Source organism: Perognathus longimembris, chromosome 16 (assembly GCF_023159225.1).
Source record: "Perognathus longimembris pacificus isolate PPM17 chromosome 16, ASM2315922v1, whole genome shotgun sequence".
NCBI lineage: Eukaryota > Metazoa > Chordata > Mammalia > Rodentia > Heteromyidae > Perognathus > Perognathus longimembris.
In genome coordinates, this window is record NC_063176.1 from 55,721,963 (window position 1) to 55,741,591 (window position 19,629).

General features: G+C 59.6%; 1 protein-coding gene across 2 annotated transcripts in view; it reads right to left on the reverse strand.

Annotated features, from left to right (window-relative positions):
• The window catches only part of Evc2 (EvC ciliary complex subunit 2), a 50,935-nt gene that overhangs the window by 20,874 nt on the left and 10,432 nt on the right, over positions 1-19,629 (reverse strand). For both annotated transcript variants that reach the window (XM_048364335.1, XM_048364334.1), the window contains exons 7-15: positions 16,628-16,762; positions 14,791-14,930; positions 13,521-13,845; positions 8,493-8,735; positions 7,303-7,478; positions 4,637-4,796; positions 2,645-3,099; positions 649-853; positions 175-291 (exon numbers count right to left, since the gene is read on the reverse strand). In XM_048364335.1, coding sequence (XP_048220292.1) covers positions 175-291; positions 649-853; positions 2,645-3,099; positions 4,637-4,796; positions 7,303-7,478; positions 8,493-8,735; positions 13,521-13,845; positions 14,791-14,930; positions 16,628-16,762 — 1,956 coding nt within the window. The remainder of the gene's footprint in view (positions 1-174; positions 292-648; positions 854-2,644; positions 3,100-4,636; positions 4,797-7,302; positions 7,479-8,492; positions 8,736-13,520; positions 13,846-14,790; positions 14,931-16,627; positions 16,763-19,629) is intronic.

The window sequence follows — 19,629 nt, forward strand, 5'->3', positions numbered from 1 at the left end:
GAGAGGGAGGGAGAGGGAGGGAAGGAGGGCTGCAGAAGAGGTACAAGAGGTGCAAGACGGAAAGGGAGGTGGTCGGGGATGACGGCGCCAGGCAGGTCCGTGGCAGCCCCGACGGCCCACAGAGGCAGCACGAGGGTGGAGATGGAGACCCCAGCCCGGACGCCCGGCACGCACCTTCTCCCCCAGGTCTTCGGGGCCCTGCTCCTCGAAGAGGCGGATCTTGTCTTCGATGCATTTCTTCAGGAGGTCCGCCTTGCTTCTGTTCCTGGACCGCGGCTTTCTGGCTTTGGACTGCGGGGAGAGGTCAGAGGGCAGGCCGCGTGCGTGTCGGTGGTCACCAGCAACCCACCAAGCCCGGGGTCGTTCCCCCCCCCCCCCCCCCCCCGCCCAAGGCTGCAAAACTGCCTCCAGCCGAGAGGGAAGAACGTGTCTATTTCCTCAGAACAAAGAGCGGGTGTGACCGGGAGCCGGGGAGCAGCTACGTTCAAACCCCCGACGGCCACTGCGGGAGGACCGACACCCCCCCACCCCTGCCCGCCACCCCGGGCCTGGCCCACACGGGGTCAGCTGCAGACCGTGGCAGAGAGGAGAGGGTGGGGAGAGGGAGAGCCCGGGCCCCCCGCCCCCCGGCCTCCGTGTCCCTCCCACCTGCAGCTCGGGGGCAGACAGGGCCTGGTCCAGTTTCAGGAACTCTGCTTCTCGCCAGGCTGCCTGGAGTCGCTGCTGCAGCACCCGCGCCCGGATTTTGGGCAGGGCCAGGCTTCGATCCATCTGGGAGAAGCAGGCGTGGGCCTCCTGCCGCACCCTGAACCACTCCTCTTCGGACATGGCGAAGGCCGCGCCGCACAGCTTCCTGTCGGGGGAGCGAGAGAAAGGCCCACGGCGGGCGGCGTGGGCAGGCGGGCCTTCCACGTCGTGAGGAAGAAACGGCTCCTCGTCTGTGCGTTCGTTCCAGTGTCTGCCACCCTGGGCACAACCCCACCTTGGAGCTGAGATTTCGGGGCCTGCGTGGTGCCCTTCAGGAGAGAGGCTGCCTCCGCTCTCCCCATCTTTTTTTTTTTTTTTTGGCCAGTCCTGGGCCTTGGACTCAGGGCCTGAGCACTGTCCCTGGCTTCTTCCCGCTCAAGGCTAGCACTCTGCCACTTGAGCCACAGCGCCGCTTCTGGCCGTTTTCTGTATATGTGGTGCTGGGGAATCGAACCTAGGGCCTCGTGTATACAAGGCACTGTTGCCACTAGGCCAAATCCCCAGCCCCCGCTCTCCCCATCTTGACAGACAAGGAAACAGAACCCCGTCCAGCAAGCCCAATAAACAGCATCCCATGAGGTGAGTGAGAGCAGCTACGGCGGGCAGGGCAAAGCAGGAGGAGCGTGGTACACGCTGGGCAGGAAAGACCCTGTCTCAAAACCGCCACGCGGTTTCTGCTGGCCGAGAAAGGGCCCCCGTGTCCTGCTAGCTGCAGAGACGCAGCTGCAACGCGGAGACCAACGACGGCGAAGAAAACCAGCCCCCCGTGAGAAACGCCGAGCCTCATCCCCACGCTGGGAGGAGCTCGCGGCCACCGCGAGGCGGGGCGTGGCGCAGGGCCGGGCGCAGACCGAGCTCGGCCAACCGGGGGTCGGGGGGCAATCGGGGTGGGATGGCTACTGACAAGGCATCAGGCTCACAGAAAAGGAAGATGGGACGGAGCAGGAGGCCCCTTGACGCAAGTCACGACGGGTGCGCTCTCACGCGCACACCCGGACCCGCTGACCGCGGCCGCGGTTAGGACCCCCCCAAAAGGGGCACCGAGCCACCCCGCGGACAAGACCCTGCGTAACCTGCACGGCTACGCCACGCGGCAAGCTGCAGCCGTCGCCTCCCGTCTCGATTCCTCTCACGGTACCGTGTGCTGCCGAAGGCGCCCAAACACAGTCAGTTCTGTCATCTGCATTTCGTAGGCGAAACGGATGGCGCCCAGAGAGGCTGAGGAACTCTCCTACACTCGCCCGGCAAGCCCGGCCGGGCCCCACACGCAGGCCTCCTGCTCTAGGTGGCCTGTGTCTCACGCCACACCGGCTATGTTTGGGCTCCTGTGTTTCTGGTCTCACGTTCTGGCCTCGCACAAGCAGTGCAAGCTTTGTGGATCCCTGTCAGGCCCCTAACGTCTCCCCTCCTGGCGCAGGCCACACGGAGGCACGCGCTGAGGAACCGGCAGGTTATCTGGGGCAGGGACAGGCGCCCCTGAGAACAGGCTCCACCCCCACCACCTCCGGCCTGCCCCGGCATCTTCTAGAGACACCCCGCGCGCGCCAAGCACCGTGGCTTACGCCTGGAATCCCAGCTCGTCGGGAGGTTGCGGCCTGGAGGCGTGAGGTTCCAAGCCAGCTCAAGCAGAAAGGTCTGCGGGGCTCCATATCCAACTGACTAGCAAAAGGGGGGGTGGGGGGCATGGCTCACGGGGTAAAGTGCCAGCTGTGAGCAAGGAAGCAAGTGTGAGGTCCTAAAGCCCCAGTACCAGCGCGAGCGTGCGCACGCACACACACACACGCACACACACACACACACACACACACGGAGGTGCCAGGCGTACTTCCGGCTCGACCCCCCCCCCCCCCCCCGCGGCCTCCCTCCCCCTCCTCCCGCGGTGGGCGGGGCCACTTACGCGAAGACCAGGCGGCCCCAGCGCCTCAGCTCCGCCTGCTCCTGCGTGCGGGCCTCGGGCGCGTCGAGCCGCAGCCTCTGCTTCACGCCCCGCACGCCCTCCTGGCCGCGCTCGCGGTCCTCGGCCTCCAGCTGCGAGGCGCGGGCCTCGGCCTCCCGCCCGTGCTCCTCCAGGATCTGCTGCAGGAACGGCCGGGGCGCGCTGCGCTTGAGCAGCTCCGGCGCGGTGCCCGAGCTCTGCAGCCGCCGCAGCTCCTCCGTGGCCTTGGCCGCCAGCGCCAGGGTGAGGGCCCGGAGCTCGTCCAGGGCCGCGGCGTCCAGGCGCTCCTGCAGCTCCTCCAGGGCGGCGCCCTGCTCCGCCAGCACGCTCCTCCAGCGGAGCAGGTACTGCCCGGGGGCCTCCGCGGCTCGGGAGGCCGCGCCCAGGCCCGTCTGCTCCCGGCGCTGCTCCCGGTGCTGGGGGGGGCGGGAGGGAGGGGGAGGGGGGAGCGAGTCAGGGCCCGGCAGGCGTCGGGAGACTCATTCCCGGGCACACAGAAGGGTTCCGGCCTTTTCATCACAAGCCCACAGTCCTCAAGAAGGCCAGAACAGGGTGGAAACTTCCAGACCAACGCTCGTGAAGTTTCTCTTGGCGGAGGAGGTAAGGCCCCCTCCCTGGGTTCCCATCCTGACTCGGCCAATCACAGGCTGAGTCGTCTCCACTCGCGCTCAGTGTCTTGCCCTCTCTGGGTCCCTGTTTCCTAACTCGTACAGCAGGGGCAGTGACAGGGCCTGCGTCCCAGTGGGGTGGGTGGGGGAGGGGCGGGCGTTTGAATCGCTTAATCCAGGCACCGCTCTTAGCAGTGCCGGATGCAGAGGCCACACGTGTGGTGTCCTGAGCAGCCTGTGTGTGCCCGGCGCGCAGGACTGCCAAGCGTGGCGTCACGAGAGAACGAAAAGCCAACGGTGGTGGGGCGTCAGTGCCTCCCACCCGTCATCCTAGCTGCTCAGGAGGCTGAGATTGGAGGATCACGGGCAGCAAACGTTCCAGTCCCTTGACGATGCGTATGGCAAGTGACCAGGAGCTGCCGGTTCACGCTTGTAATCACAGCAACTCCAGGGGGCTGAGATCTGAGGATCACGGTTCAAGGCCAGCCTGGTCATCTCCAATAAACTACTCAGAATAAAAAAAAGCTGGAAGTGTCTCTTGGGCTCCAGTGACAAAGTGCTAGCTAGCCTGGAGCACAAAGAGGCTCGGGGACAGCACCTAGGCCCTGAGTTCAAGCCCTACCTAGGACAAAGAAAAAACAAGACATCGAGGCCTCTAGTAGCCTTCTTTGTGAAAAGAGTGACCTCGGACACCCAAGGCATGAGGGGGACGCGGTTTCCTCGTCTCCTAGCCAGGGCAAGAAGCAGGAGGAGGAGGACCGTAGTGATGGAGTCAGCGCCTAGGCCCTGTCCCTTAGCTTCTTCACTCAGGGCTGGCACTCTCCCACTTGAACCACAGCTCCACTGCTGTTTGGGGTGGGGGAGATTGGGGGGGGCGATTCTTTGGAGATACAATCCTCACGGAACTTCCTGCCTGGGCTGGCTTTCCAGCCAGTGATCTTCAGATTTCAGCCACCCGTGCCCGGCTGTAACTATGCTCTTACGCTCTCTGTGCTTCCCTGCAGTCACTTGAAACAAGAATGGACCAGCGGTATGATCTCCACGCAGGGTCAGCGAGGAGATGAAAGCAAGCTACTGCGTGTACAGCGGACGATGCTAAGCAAACCCTCGCTAAGCACCATCCCCATCCTTCAGGCTCCCCGCCCTGCCCCAAGCAGACGTGAGCGGCGACCCTCCACTGCGCGGGGGCAGGAGACCCCGGCACCCCCACCGGTCTCCAGCCATCAGCCACAGGCCGCCCAGCACAATGCCCGCCGGGGCTTCCTCCAGGGTGTCGACGGCGACGCTCGGCGCATGCGTGGCCAGGGCCGCGGCTACGTTACACGGCACAACGCCCCGGCCTTACCTTTTGCAGCAACTCTCGCCGCCTCTTCATTATTAGCTTTTGGCGGAGCTTTTTCTTCTCCTGCTTCAAGTCGTTCTCCAGTTTCTGCTTTATGGAGAAGACTTCTGTCTGAGCCCGTTCCAACAGCAGCTCCATCTGATCGTCATCCAAGTAGCCCGCCCTACAGGGAAAAGACAGAAAGAAGGCGGGTGAACACAGGTTCCAATCCCGCTTGGCACCTGACTGTGGCCATGGGCTGAGGATCCATCTCCCTGTTTGCTCAGGTTGAATCTGCAATGGCTCCCACTTCAGAGGGAGGCGGAGGAGGAGGAGGAGGAGGAGGGGGAGGGGGAGGAGGAGGAGGAGGAGGAGGAAGAGGAGGAGAAGGAGGAGGCGGAGGAGGAGGAGGAGGAGGAGGAGGAGGAGGAGGAGGAGGAGGAGGAGGAGGGGGGTCTGTGAGGACAAGAGTTCTGAGAGGAAGCGACATGGAGGGAGGGAAGGAGCAGAGAACTTTCCAGGTGGAGGCGGAGGCTCGGCAGGCTGGTGCAGGGAGGAGTGGGCATAGAAACGACTCTGTGACTGTCTACGGGTGTCTTGGATCACAGGACCTCTGGCTGGGATGAGGACACACCCCCGCCAACACCTGAATGCAAATGGACGTTCTGCTGTGGTCGGCAGGTGTCTGAAGAACTCACACTGAACTTGCAAGTCATTCAAGAGGTGATGAACGCTGCTGTCAAAGGACAGTACTTCGAGGGGAGCGCTGCCCTCGAGGGGTTGCGGGCCTCTCCTGGCCGCTCTGGGAAACCGTTCGATGCCTCCTGACAGCCCTCACTCTCAAGCCAGGAGCCGAATCCCCGTCTCTCGTTAGCATTTCCCCGGGCTGAGGCACTGCGTGCGTCTCAGCGACAGCAAAGGCCGCGGGCAGCTCGGCCGCCCCAACATGAGCCTCGGCAAGCTCTCTGAGGACCCCAGCAGAACAGAAAGACAGAGGGAGGCGCGGGCCCCTCGCTCCCAGCCTCCCAGCCCATCTGCCTCTGCCCTGGACCAGGATGGGCACCAGGGGCCCCCGTCTTCTCTGGGGAGCCTCTGACTCGGGCTGCGCCGTATCACGGCTGGCATGTGGGGCTTCCGGCCTCCCTGATCACATGACTGCTGGTTTCTACTGAGTCTCCCTATGGGGGCGCTGTTGATTCTGCTTTTCTGAGCGCGCTGACTCTCACGGGTGCTGGGTGCTGGGTCCACTCTGCACCTAACACAACGACCTTCCTGCTCTGTCACCATGCCCAGCCATGTCCCCAGCTCCCCAATGGCGGGACCGCCAGGAGGCTTCCGGAAGGAATAGGTGGAGGAACAGGTAGAAGATGCATGCTCTAAGACCTCAAGTCCAGGCCAGGCTTTCAAGCCAGAACTTCTAAACAAGGGCACAGCCAGTCCTCTCCTGGCAAACGCCTGCCACAGACAGGCAGCTGCTGGCATCTGCGGGCCAGGAGCCTCCCTGGGTTCCTGTTCCCCTCGCAGACTAATCAGGAATGTGGAGGGACTGGCAGCGCTGAATTCATTAGCAGCTTGCTAGGGGAGTGACGGCATCATTTACACCTCCGCAGAATCCTTCCAGAGGCATCGTCCGCAGAAAGCAACCTCCAGCACAGACCCGATTCATACCGCCCGCCAGACACTCAAGCCTCCGTTCATTCTAGAGCTCAAAGCCTCCAGAGACCACTGCTCAGTGTTTGTCAGGGAGCAGGGCAGGAACCTTGCTGGGAAGTGAAGACCCCCACACACACACCCCAAGGCCTCCCTTGGCCCTGTGGGACCCCAGTACTGTGCAGAAAAACCCCAGCACGCTTGACAAGCATCTGTGTCATTTGTATGAAGCAGCAGAGGCAGCGGATGATGGAGCCGGACCACTCCCTGATGCCCGCTTCTCTGCTTTCTTTCTTTCTTTCTTTCTTTTTTTTGCCAGTCCTGGGCCTTGAACTCAGGGCCTGAGCACTGTCCCTGGCTTCTTTTTGCTCAAGGCTAGCACTCTGCCACTTGAGCCACAGCGCCACTTCTGGCCATTTTCTGTATATGTGGTGCTGGGGAATTGAACCCAGGGCCTCATGTATAGGAGGCAAGCACTCTTGCCACTAGGCCATATCCCCAGCCCCCCTTCTCTGCTTTCTGACTGTCAAGAGCTGGACTGCTCTGCTCCTCCACCACTGTCTGGACCTCTGACCCCAAGGTAGCAATTCCCCACGTCAGGTCTTCTTCCCCGTTTTGGTCACGGTAATGCGTAAGTTAACTCTGGCTGGATTTTATCAGTGGTTGTCTTGGTGACCGTGTGTGCTTTCAAAACCTACACAAAATCTAGTTGTACAGCATCTCCTCCTCCACCAGACAATTTATCTTCAGAATGAAGCGGGAGGAGGCAGGCGCCCGTGCTCACGCCTGCAATCCTAGCCTCCAATCGGGAGGCTGAGATCTGAGGATCGGGGTTCAAAGCCAGCCCCAGCAGGAGAGTCCGTGAGCCTCCTCTCTCCAATTAACCACCAAAAAAAAAGCTGGAGAAGAGCAGTGGCTCAAGTGGTAGAGCACCAGCCTGGAGCTAAAAAGATGAGGGAAAGCGCCCGGGCCCTGAGTTCACGCCCCAGCACCGGCACACGCGTGCCCGGGCAGGTGCCCCACGGGGTGGGAGCCGTTACCTCTCGTGCCTCTGGATGAGGAGCGTGAGCTGGGCGGCCGCCGCGTTCACAAGGCCTTGCACTCGGGTCTCGGTGGACTGCAGGCTCTGGACCAGGTACTCCCGGTGGCCAAACCTCTTACTGAGCTGGTACCTCTTGGCGGCCTGGAGGAAGTCCATTAACTCCTCCACACGCTCCTGTTCCAAAAAAAGAGACTTTTAGCCGGGCGCTGGTGGCCCACGCCCCGTCACCCCGGCTACCCTGGAAGCTGAGATCTGAGGATCGAGGTTCAAAGCCAGCCAGGGCTGGAAAACTTGTGAGACTCTTATCTCCAACGAAGGACCAAACAGACCAGAAGTGGAGCTGTGGCTCAGAGTGGCAGAACACGGACCTTGAGCAAAAGTGTTCAGAGACAGCGCCCAGACAGTTCAAGCCCCGCAACTGCCACTACAAACACACACACACACACACACACACACACACACATACGTATGTAGATACGTATATGTGCATATATATTAGGTATGCTTAATTAACACTGAGAAATCTGACTTAGCCCAGTCGCCTGTACACCGTGACAAACACTTTTCAGAGGACGAGGTGAACGCACCAAGCCCATTTCACAGTGGAGGACACACCACGAAGGAGGAATTGAGCACCACCTAGGTGTGGGGCACACCTGGAAGTCACCGAGCCGGCCCGCCTGTTTCTCAGTCTTGGGGCCACGTGTGGTTAAGATGGTGGTGCCTCACAACAACGCGCAGCTGCTTACAAGCGTCTTTGGTAATAACCCGGAGGCAGTTCTGTGGGCTGTGACGCCCCGGCTCTTCTGCCCTTGATGGACAGACAGCTCATCCCGCCCCTTCCTGCCGATCTTAGAGCTGATTGGCTCCTGTGCCTTATATCAGTGGCACGTACTTCCCCAATAAACGAGATCTCGCGCCGACTTGACTCCCAGGCCGTCTGACTGTCCTCCGGTGAGGGAGGGCTGGGTGCGGGCGGCCTGCCGACCCTTCTCCTTCCTTGGCTCGTCCGGTGGGGGCGTGCCTTCCCCGTCTCTCCCGCGGGTCGGGGGAGCGCGGGGGGTCCAAAGACCCGACACCCAAGCCCGCCGCCCGTGCTCCGGCCCCCCCGCGGCCCCCCACGTGGAATCGGAGGGAAGGGTCGGCGCGCCCCTGCCCAGCCCTCGGGGGGCCTGACCGGGGCCTCACCTGGACCGCAGAGTAATCGTGCAGCAGGATTTCAGCCGCCTCTGGCTTCAGCTCCCCTTGGCAGACCGCACTTCTCATCTGGGTGAAGAAGAGACTCTGTAGCTCGCTCCTCCGGAACACGGCCAGCTGCCTGTGCGCCCGCGCCAAGTCCTCCTCCTGGTCCAGAGCCAGGGACCGGGTCAGGTGCTCCTGCTCCAGGCTGTGCAGGCTCCGCAGGAGGCTGCTGCACTCGGCGGCGGCGGACTGCGGGGAGGGCGGGACGCGCGTCACGGAGGACCGCGGCCCACGGGACGCAGCCCGCCTGCAGCACCCAGACACGCGGGCACGGTCCACCCCGGCGTGCCCGGTGCTGGGTGCGCATGTAACGTACGCACACCGCGCGACGCAAGAGAGAACGCCCGCTCACACGTGTACATGTATGTGCGCAGGTACACACGTACGCACAGGCACGTGCACAGGTGGGTCATGTTTCACACCTAGCCACACGAGGCACACACACAACACACTTCCCACAACGGTGCTAACGGAGCTGCGGAGCCCAGAGAGATGCGATTGCAGACTGCCATCCTGTTCCCTGTTGTTTTCCAGAACCATCATAGTGTGGAAAATGCACAGGGGTAAAACCTACAAACCCAACACCTTTGGAAAAAGCCCCCCCCCCACTAAAACAAACAAACAACAAACACCAGTAAGAAACCCTCTTAAGTACGAACGGATCGTGCAGCGAGGCTCCGGGATGATTCCCATCCTCATCTTTTATTCTCCACCTCGCTGAAGAGGAAAGCCGCAGCAACCACGCCTAAGGTGTGATCCTTCAGGCAGGGACGTGGCAGGGACGTGGGCCCGAGAGGGAAGGAGCTCCCCGTGCACACCCACCCCCCCCAACAAGACCCCCGCCTTCCAGTGGGCGCTTCCTGTCACTCCTGAGGACAGGTCGTCACCCCAGGATGGCCCAGGCCCCTCTCCCCGGGCACAGGCTGTGGGACCTGCCACACCTCCTCGAGAATGGCACTCGGGTAGGTCACTGGGAGCCCACGTGAGGCGGCCTGACTTCAGCAGGGACTGCAGGGACAGACTGACTCTCTCCACTGCTTGGAGGAGCCAACTGCCGGGCTGTGGGCTATCCACAGCCCAGGGAAGCTTTGGGGAACCCAGGGCCTCCGCCGCTCACCCAGGAGAGGACCCTGCGCGCGGTGCGGATGAAGGCGGACCAGACCCTGAGCTCCAGAGGGGGCCCGGAGGCCTGTGCGCCTCCCGGCCACGTCAACCGTCACGTCACGGGAGCCTGCCGTTTCAAACGACGGAAGGTGGGTGATTTGTCACCGGGCTATCGGCAAGGGCGGACCCTCACCCTCTCCCCGACGCCCCAGCTGCTCAGGGAGCAGGAAGGATGGATGCCAACGCAAACTCGAGTCTGTGTTCTGCAACCCCACTGGTGACGGACGCCACTCGTGGCTGGAACACGGGTGGATAGGCGGATCGCGGCTGCCCCTACGCAGGCTAGAGGCCTGACCGTGCTGGTGGCAGGCTCGGGGGTTGGTGCCGTGGCTGGGCCGAGCAGGCAGGAAGGTAGAGGGGCTGGGGCCCTGCGGGCCGGGGCTGGAGCTCCTCCAGGCTATAAAGAAGACTGCAGTGTTCATGGTGTTGGTCACCAACAACTTGCTTCCCAATTGGCCCAAAATCTACACCGGAAAGAGGTGTAATTATAATCCAGCGCCCCCCCCCCGCCCCCCAAGAAAATCCAATAAACACACGGCAGCCCCTGCCCTGAAGGCGATGAGAGCCCAGCCGGGTAGACGAGGCTGCAAGTCGGGGGCTTTGCTCTGCCAGCCACACTGCCAGGGTCCATACCAATGCTTGGCCTTCCCCGCGGCCACAACAGCAGCCGGGTCTTCTGAAAACGCCGGTTCAAGCTAGCGCCAATGGTCACGCCTCCAATTCCACCCACTCAGGAGGCTGAGATCTGAGGAGTTTGGGTTCAAAGCCAGCCTGGGCAGGAAGTCCAGGAGACTCTTCTCTCCAATTAAGTACTGGAACTGTGGCTCAAGCGATAGAGCACTAGCCTTGAGCACAAAAGCCCAGGGACGGTGCTCAGGCCCTGAGTTCAAGTCCCAAGAGCGTCACACTCACACACGCGAAAGCCGGTGGAGAAAGGAATCCTACCAGGCCCCCTTGGTCGTCCAGCCGCACAGAAACAGGATCCACAGGCAACTTGACCTCAGTCAAGGGATGGCTTCGCCAGCAACCCCGGTGGTGTCGGGACCCCCCCAACCCTGGGACTTTTACAGGGGGAGCACCTGTGGCCTAGGCTAGCTCCACCACTGAAGGCCTCTCTTACGGAAAGAACTGAGCTTGTAAGCCCTAAACCCCAATGTGCTTGAAATCACAGAAATAATGTACGGGATAAAAATCCATCTTTGTTTTCTCAGAGCCAAGACACACACACACACACACACACACACACACACACACACACACACACACGGAGTCAGTCAAAACACGTGCACGCACACCCCAGACTCGCAGGGGAGGGAGGTCATGCGTGAAGGAGGGACACTGGAGTGGACCGACCGGAGCTAAGGAGACCCAGCCAGCCCAGCCCACGTGGGTGACGATAGTCAGCCCACCAGAGGGGGCGCCGCCCAAACACGGCCCCCCGCGTGGCCAAATCTCCCTGCTCCTTAGGAGAAACTAGGAACCCACATTTTCAGGTGGCTTTGTATTCTAGGTACTGTCAACAAATACGCGCTTCTGAAGGAGTACTGAAGTGATGGGTTGCTCACCAGCCACTCCCAGCGGAACTTCCCAATAAAACAGACTTTCTGGGGGGTGGGGGGGTGGGGGGGTGGGGGGGGAGCCGTGGCCAGCTGTCCCAGAGCCACGTCAGACACCATCAAAAAATGTGAAATCCCACTCCGGAAATTATGACTATGCTAAATCATGTTGCTTGTACTCCATTTAGCCATGCAGGCAGATTGTAAAACTGCCTTACAGAAATAGACCCACGTGAGTGCGTTCGGGGGACAAATTCTCCGCGTAATGAGCCTTTTCCTTTCCGGGAGTCTTTTCCTTTCATCAGGGAGTCCGGGAGGCTCCAGCAGCCTCAAGGCCTCGCCAGGCCTGCTGTCCTTACAGAGCCCGAAGCACTGGGTGCAAACTCGGGGCCCAGAGGAGAACCAAGCCGGGGGGCGGGGGGGGGTGGGAAAGCCAAGAGGAGATGGCAGGGCTCAGAGAAAGCCAACGTGTAGATGGAGCAGGCTCAGATCCATTCAGTGACAACCCCAGAGGCACGGGGGGGGGGGGGGGGAGCCACGCATGGAGAAGGGCCTCTGAGGGAGGGTCCGCAGGAACGCAGACCTGCCGGCATGCGCGATTGGACCTGGGGCCTCCAGACCCACGAAAGGACGCCTTTCCATTACGTGAAGCCCACCGTGCTCTCAGCAGGGCATCCCGACAGCCAGGACACACGCAGAAAAGGAAGACGGAAGCCAGACAGTCCACGGTCCCCCGCGTGCGGACACGAGAAGGCTTGGCGGCCAGGCAGGCCCCAGGCGCGGGAGTCTTCCCCATTCCTCCCCGGCTCAGCCCAGGCCCAAGCCAAGTCCCGAGTGCCAAACACCGAAAGCTGACACCTCGTTTATTCACTGCCAGGGCTCCTGCGCGGGCGGCCACGAAGGGCCAGGAGGTGGAATCCAGGTGCCAAGCAGGCCTCGGGCCTCGCCAGGAGGGCAGGTGCCCACACTGGTCACACGGGCCGTCCCCTCCCCCGGGGGAAGGCAGGAACCATCGTCTGTCCAGAGCCCCCCGGGGAGGCTCTGCTTCTTCTCTGACCCAACACGAGCCAGCCCGCCGAGCACCGCCTGCTGCCCAGGGCCCGGTGGCTTTCCGCCCACATGACCGACCCCCCCCCCCCCGACCCCAGCCCCAGTCCACCCTGAGCAGCCTGTCGCTGGACGTCGAAAGGCTAAGGCCACCGGGTGTCGGGGGCTCACGGCTGTCATCCTAGCTACTCGGAGGCGGAGATCTGAGGATTGCAGGTCAAAGCAAGCCCGGGAAAAGTACAGTTAACTACCAAAAAACGTTGAAAGTGGAGCTGTGGCTCGAATGGCAGAACACCAGCTCAGGGACAGTACCCAGGCCCTGAGTTCAAGCCTCAGGACCAGCACCAAAAAAAACCCAAAAAAACCCAAGGCTACGATTATCAGGAGCAGATCTAGAGCCCTGCACAGGAAGGAACTGTGATTTAGCGGACTGTAGCCTAGACAAGAATGCGCACTCTGCCACCACACACGTCTGTGAACCAACTCCGCAGGCGAAGCCTCTCTTCCACTCCCATGACCAGTGCTGCCCCACGGACAGAGCTCTGGTACAGCATGGCTGGCTCCACTGCATTCCACACAAGATCCTTCAGTGATAAATGTAATTACCCTGGACCCTTCGATGATAAATGTAATTATCCTTCAATGCACTGTGAACCTCGTGAATACCAGAACCATATCTCGTTCGAGTCTCCCTTCAGTGCCCAGACCAGCACCAAGGCAATATATAGTCAATAACTGTTTGCTAAGTGAATCCTAGATGGATGGATGGATGGGCAGATGGGCGGGTGGATGGATGAATACAAGGATAGGAAGACGTATATGTAGGTTTGCAAATGGATGAATAGATGGGTAGGTGAACAATGAGTAGATGAATGCATAAATGGACGGATGGAAGGATGGGTGAGTAGGTCAGTGCATGGATAAACGGTGGATAGATGAGTGGGTAGGTGGATGTGTGGATGGACAGACGGATGGAGTGATGGATAAATGGATGAATGGACGGATAGATGGATAGATGGATGGGAAGATGGGCGGGTGGATGGATGGACAGATGGGGGGATAGATGGGTAGATGGATGGATGGGGGGACAGATGGACAGACGGACGGATGGACGGATGGAGGCGTGGCTGGACACTCATTGGCGGGTGGGTGGATGAGGCATCTCTGAGGTGTGTGGGGTGCGTGAACGCCCCCAGAGCTGGCTTACCCTCTCATTAACCTGCTTCAGCAGCTCTTCTGCTTCCTCCATGGCCGCCAGCTCCCTCTGATACTGGTTCTCTGTCTTCTTCCTCGCGTCCAGGTCGCACTCGGCGGCCAAGGCCAACATCTTCCGATCATGCTCCTCCCGAATCTCATTTTCCAGCAGCAGAAACTGCTTTCTGAAAGCAGCGCCCATCCTCCTCTCCGCCTGGGGGCTGAGGTGGCCGTGGCTGGTCAGAGTCTTCAGCAGAAGAACAATGACATCCTTGCTGATCTGGGTTCGGCAGGCCTCTAGGTCTGCATCCGCTCGATTCAGGGTCGCAATCTCCAACCTGGGGAACACAGAGATCAAAAGAACTTCATCACCCAGAGCTGCCACCGAACCCAGAGCCCCAGGAGCTCTGACTGCAGGTAAGGACTCTTTACCCCCACCTCCTCTGCTCCTTTCCCTCCCCCCTCCTTCTCCACCCAGATTCTGAAGGTCAGTCTCTGGGAATAGTAAGTACGGGAGGCTCCATGCTAGAACAATAGGGACAAAACACATACAAAGAGGCTGGGAAGGTGGCTTAGTGGTAGGGTGCTTGCCTAGCACACATGAAACCCTGAGTTTGATCCCTCAGCACCACATAAGCAGAAAAGGCTGGAAGTGGCGCTGTGGCTCAAGTGGTAGAGCGCTAGCCTTGAGCAAAAGAAGCTCAGGGACAGTGCTCAGGCCATGAGTTCAACCAGAAAGGGCAAAAACAAACAAAAAAGCACATCCATATAAGACATGGTCTTTGCCAATAGGAAGATGACCAAGGGGATGTAAATGTTTCTGGAGGACTTAAAAAAGAAAGTTTCCTTGACTTAATGGTAAATTAGCAATCAACGTAAGGACATGACAATTAAATAGAATGTTGGGCCCTGGATGAGATCTGGGTGCAGAAAAATAATCCAATTGGTTCACTGACAACAGCAACCTATCATAGTAATTACGTTAGTGAGATATTAACCATAGGGACGCTTGGGTGTATTGTGGCTCCAATTTTTCTGATAACTCTAAAACTGATATAAAAGAAAGAAGAAAAGATAAAAAAGCAAGGTCAACTTGAGACGCATTTGGAAGCAACGTCCCCGGGTCCCAGAATTCATAAGGACTGAGTTCGTGGCGGCACCACCGGACACGCACAGACACAGCCACCCGAACTCCAAAACAGAAGTCTCTACTTCTCTCACGCTGGGAAGACGTGCGAGCGAGTGTTTTCCGTGCGAGTGGGAGCCGGCGTTGGCAGACTTACTCCTCCAAGGCCTGAAGCATGCTCCCGGGGTCTTCCGAGGCCAAGATGTCCACCAGCTGGTCGTTAAGGGACAGGTCCTCGCTCACACCGTCGGCCAAGGCAAACGGCGAGGGCTCCACCCTGTTCTCGAGATGCTGGTCCTGCAGCCAAAGCGCGGGGACAAAGGGCTGTTGCGGCTTTACGGGGGACACGTAGGGAAGAAGACAGGCCCCGTGTCACCCAACGGTCCTGAAAGAAAAGGACTGAATTCCTCAGCCCTGGACAGGGTGGGTAAAACAAAGCAGAGGAGAGGGAGAGCCTGGCCGCCCCTCGCAGGCTACAAAAGCACCCCACACTGCCACCATGAGGCAGAGAAAGGCCTAACTGGCAGCCTGGACCACCGCATCGCAGCGCGGGCTGGTTTCTAAGCAACGTGGGACCCCACGACGGAAGACCCAGCAAGAGACAACGCAGACCGACTCTGGATGCGCCCGCGTGACGTCTGCTCTGGCCTAAGATCACTCCTTGGAGAGGAACGGGTGATCGGGGTGGCTGAGGTGTCTGGGAGGTGTCTCGTGAGCAAAGCAGCTGAGGGTCAGCGCGCAGAAGGGGAAGCGTCGGAGAGCCCGGCCCTGTTGCTGCAGCCGGGAGCCGTGCACGGTTTCACGGGGCGTGGTGGTCTCGTGGCCGCCTTGCTCTCCGCGCGGTGCACCTCTGCAGGGCCTTGCCATCACTCGAGCTCTGCGCTTCCCCCACAGACCCACGAGAAGGTCACCAGCCTCCGGGGAATGAACCTCAGCCTCCGCCCAAGAAGCAGGGTCCACGCGGCCCTCTGGGGGTGGCAGCCTGGGGACGCTGTGTGCGAGGTCTGGGGACATGGGCGTCGCTCTTCCCCTCACCTTTGCCTGCCAAGGACACTGGGCTGACTTCACGTTGAAATGGCTCACGCCTGTCATCCTAGCTACTCGGGAGGCTGAGATCCAAGGATGGCAGTTCGAAGCCAGCCAGGGCAGGAATGTGTGTGAGACTCTTATCTCCAATGAACCACCAGAAAACTGGAAGCGGCGCTGCGGCTCAAAGTGGTAGAGCGCTAGCCTTGATCAAAAAAGCTCAGGGACAGCGCCCAGGCCCTGAGTTCAAGCCCCATGATGAACAACAAAAGAGGACAGTGCCCCCCTCTAGGAGATGGCCATCCTCAGCTGGGACGGGAACCCCTGCATCTAGACAAAGAGGTCCCAGGAGACGGCCCCAGCCTGGGCTCCGCCACACTCCGCAAGCTGCTCGGGCCTGGGTCTGCCTCCGTTTCTTCCACACGTGGAGAGGAAGAAAGACACAGAGGATCGTCCCAGGAGTTGGGCCTGGGGTGACCCTGAGTCACTATAGTTGCAGCCTGCAAGGTATAGGGGTGTAAAAAAAAAAAAAAAAAAACAGCCAAGAGAGATCTGGAATGTTCCCTGACACCGAGGACGGATGAGGGTCTGAGGAGACGGCTGTGCTCCTGACACTGATGGAGCACGGCTGTCTACACACGTTAAAATGTCACCCTGTGCCCCCTAAGTCTGCATTGGTCTTGCGTGTCCACTGAAATACAGTACGAAACAACTTGTAGAAGAATCACCCGGAGAGCTTCCAGAAAGAACTAGCCATGGGGAGGCACCCGGACAAACACAGCGCTCTCCGAGGGGCTGAGGGGAGGGCACTGGTCTGTAGGTCAGGGGTTGAAACCCGCGGGAAGGGTGGGCGAACCCCACCCCACCCCGCCACACGCGCACGCACACACGCACGCACGCACGCACACGCACACGCACGCACACGCACACCCCTCCAGCGGCCCTCCGGGACATCCCGGGAGACTCACCAGACGCCTGGCCAGCGCGCTTCCCTGCAGACACCGGCACCGCGCCAGGATCGCAAGTGCCGCCCAGCTCAGCACGAGGGACAGGACGAAGGCGGCCACGAAGCCCACAGCGTGGAGCCCGTGGCTGGGAAGAACCTGCGGGGACCGGGGGGGGGGGGGAAGCGAGGCCCTTGTGGTCACACCGTCCGCACCTCGTGGTCAGCCAGCGACTGATAGCCCCTCGCCTGATGTCACGTGCCACCCAGGTCGGCTGACGGCTGGCGGCAGAGCGTCACAGGGCCCAAAGAGTGGCCGTTCAGCCTGGCCAGGGGCAAGTGACAGGCGACACTTGCTGCACAAACTCCCGCCAGTTCGGCTGAAGCTCCGCCGGCCACATCACCGCCCACTTCTTCCACCCGCTCCTGACTCATCCCTTGCCCCCTGTCAGGGGGTCACCGAGAGGATGGGGTCCCCAAGATCCCCCTAGGTTTGATGACTCGCTGGGCAGACTCGGCACGATAGTCCTAGCCGTGCCTGTGATTAACTCTTTCCTGCACACTGAGGAATACACTCAATCCTTCTCTGTCTAGACAGCTGCTTTGGGAGAAGTCACTCTGTCAACTAGTTCGCTGGCACCGGCTGCAGAGAACGCGTCATGTGCGGAGGCAGCTGGGAGCCCCGCTTCCTGTGCCCCCGGTGAAATCCCGCCAGCAGACCGAGACCAGTCCAGCCCGCCGGACTAGGCCAGGCGAGGCTGAGCCCAGCAGAAGCCTCTGCTGGGCTTTCACCGGAGCCTGGATCTGGAGTGAAGCCCGGGGCCACCTACACCAGGCCTGTGTCAAAGCCGCCTCCAGGCACAAGCCTCCGGAGCCAGAGTCGCTGATTTTGATTAGCATCCAAAAGAAGCACAGATTTCCCATTCATGCTGGAAGGAGCCCAGCACCCTGACTGCACAGCGACTGGACAAAAAAAACCTCAATATATTAGATAGATAGGATAACGGTGCCCAGAGGAAGGAAACACAAAGAACAGTCTGTCTCTACAGAGAACAAACGCAGCGGAGGTGAGCGCTGCTCCCAGGTTTCACTCTCGCCACAAAGGCACCCACCATTTCCACGGAGTAGTAAGGAGGAATGAACAGAGACTCGTCAGTTGATCACCCACAACCTGCCAGTCTACAGCCAAGGTGCCCGCGGCGGGTTGAACTGTGTCCTCCAAAAGCGTACCTTTGGCCCCTATGAGTGTGACCTTATGTAGAAATGTGGTCTCTATTGACGTAATCAAGACAGGATTTCACTGCATGAAGGGCTAAGTCCTAAATCAGTGACTGTCCTCATCAGAGACACTGTGATCCACACAGACAAGATGGCCATGGGAAGGAGAAACAGAGGTAAAATGGGGCAACCATAGGCCAAAGAAGCTGGGAAGAGGCAGGCAGGATTCTAGGGGAAGAAGGCACGCCAACAGACCAGACCTCCAACCTCCAGAACTGTGGGCACATCTACTGCTGGCGTTTCAAGCTTGTGTGCTAACCACCACCATTATCACCATAACCACCATCGCCATTAACTTCACCACTACCACCACCATCACTGTTATCACCACAACCACCATCGCCATTAACTTCACCACTACCACCACCATCACTGTCACCATTATCACCACAACCACCATCGCCATTAACTTCATCACTACAACCATCACTGTCACCATTATCACCACAACCACCATCGCCATTAACCTTATCACTACAACCATCCCTGTCATCATTATCACCACAACTACCATGGCCATTAACTTCACCACTACAACCATCACTGTTATCACCACAACCACCATCGCCATTAACTTCACCACTACCACCACCATCACTGTCACCATTATCACCACAACCACCATCGCCATTAACTTCATCACTACAGCCATCACCGTCACCATTATCACCACAACCACCATCGCCATTAACTTCATCACCACCGCCACCATCACTGTCACCATTATCACCACAACCACCATCGCCATTAACTTTATCACTACAACCATCACTGTCACCATTATCACCACAACCACCATCGCCATTAACTTCACCACTACAACCATCACTGTCACCATTATCACCACAACCACCATCGCCATTAACTTCATCACTACCGCCACCATCACTGTCACCATTATCACCACAACCACCATCGCCATTAACTTCACCACTACAACCATCACTGTCACCATTATCACCACAACCACCATCGCCATTAACTTCATCACCACCGCCACCATCACCGTCACCATTATCACCACAACCACCATCGCCATTAACTTCATCGTCACACCACAATCACCACCAGCAGCACCATCATTATCACCACCAGCAGCACCACCACCACCACCACCATTCCCTTCATGAGCACCATCACCACGACAATCATCACCACCGCCACCATCTCCATCATCGTCCCATCAACATCATCACCATCTGCGTCATCATTTATCACGCGGCGCCAGCTCAGGATCTCGTTTGTTAGGTCATCCTCTCTCCTCCAGTCCCACGGGGATGAAGGAGCCCTCTCTACCATCAGACAAAAGGAGCTTCAAAGAGAGGAAGGAAGCAACACGGGCGGGTAAAGCATGGAGCCTCCGCTGCCGTCTGTGTGCTCCTCCCGGGACTGTGCCGCTCACTCCCCGGGTGCTCTGTGCTTTTCTCTCCCAACTTGCAACGCCTGGTGGGGAAAAAACTGTCTGATTCATGAGAAGAGCAGACAAAGGTTGGGTCAGAACGACAGGAGAGAGGAGTATTGCACTGCGATAGGTAGCCAACAATCGCTTCTCCCCCCCTTTCCGTCTTCCCCAGAACTGCACGGCTAAGTCAGGCCACCTCCCTTCGGTTCTCTTCCCACCTCCACCTTCTCCGAACCTCCACCCTGAAGTCGAACCTTCCGTCAGCCACGTTGCAGGCCCAAGGAAGGGAGGGGGCGATGGCAGCTCGGTGGGTCAGGATCCGGCTCAACGGCCCTGCAGGAGGAGGC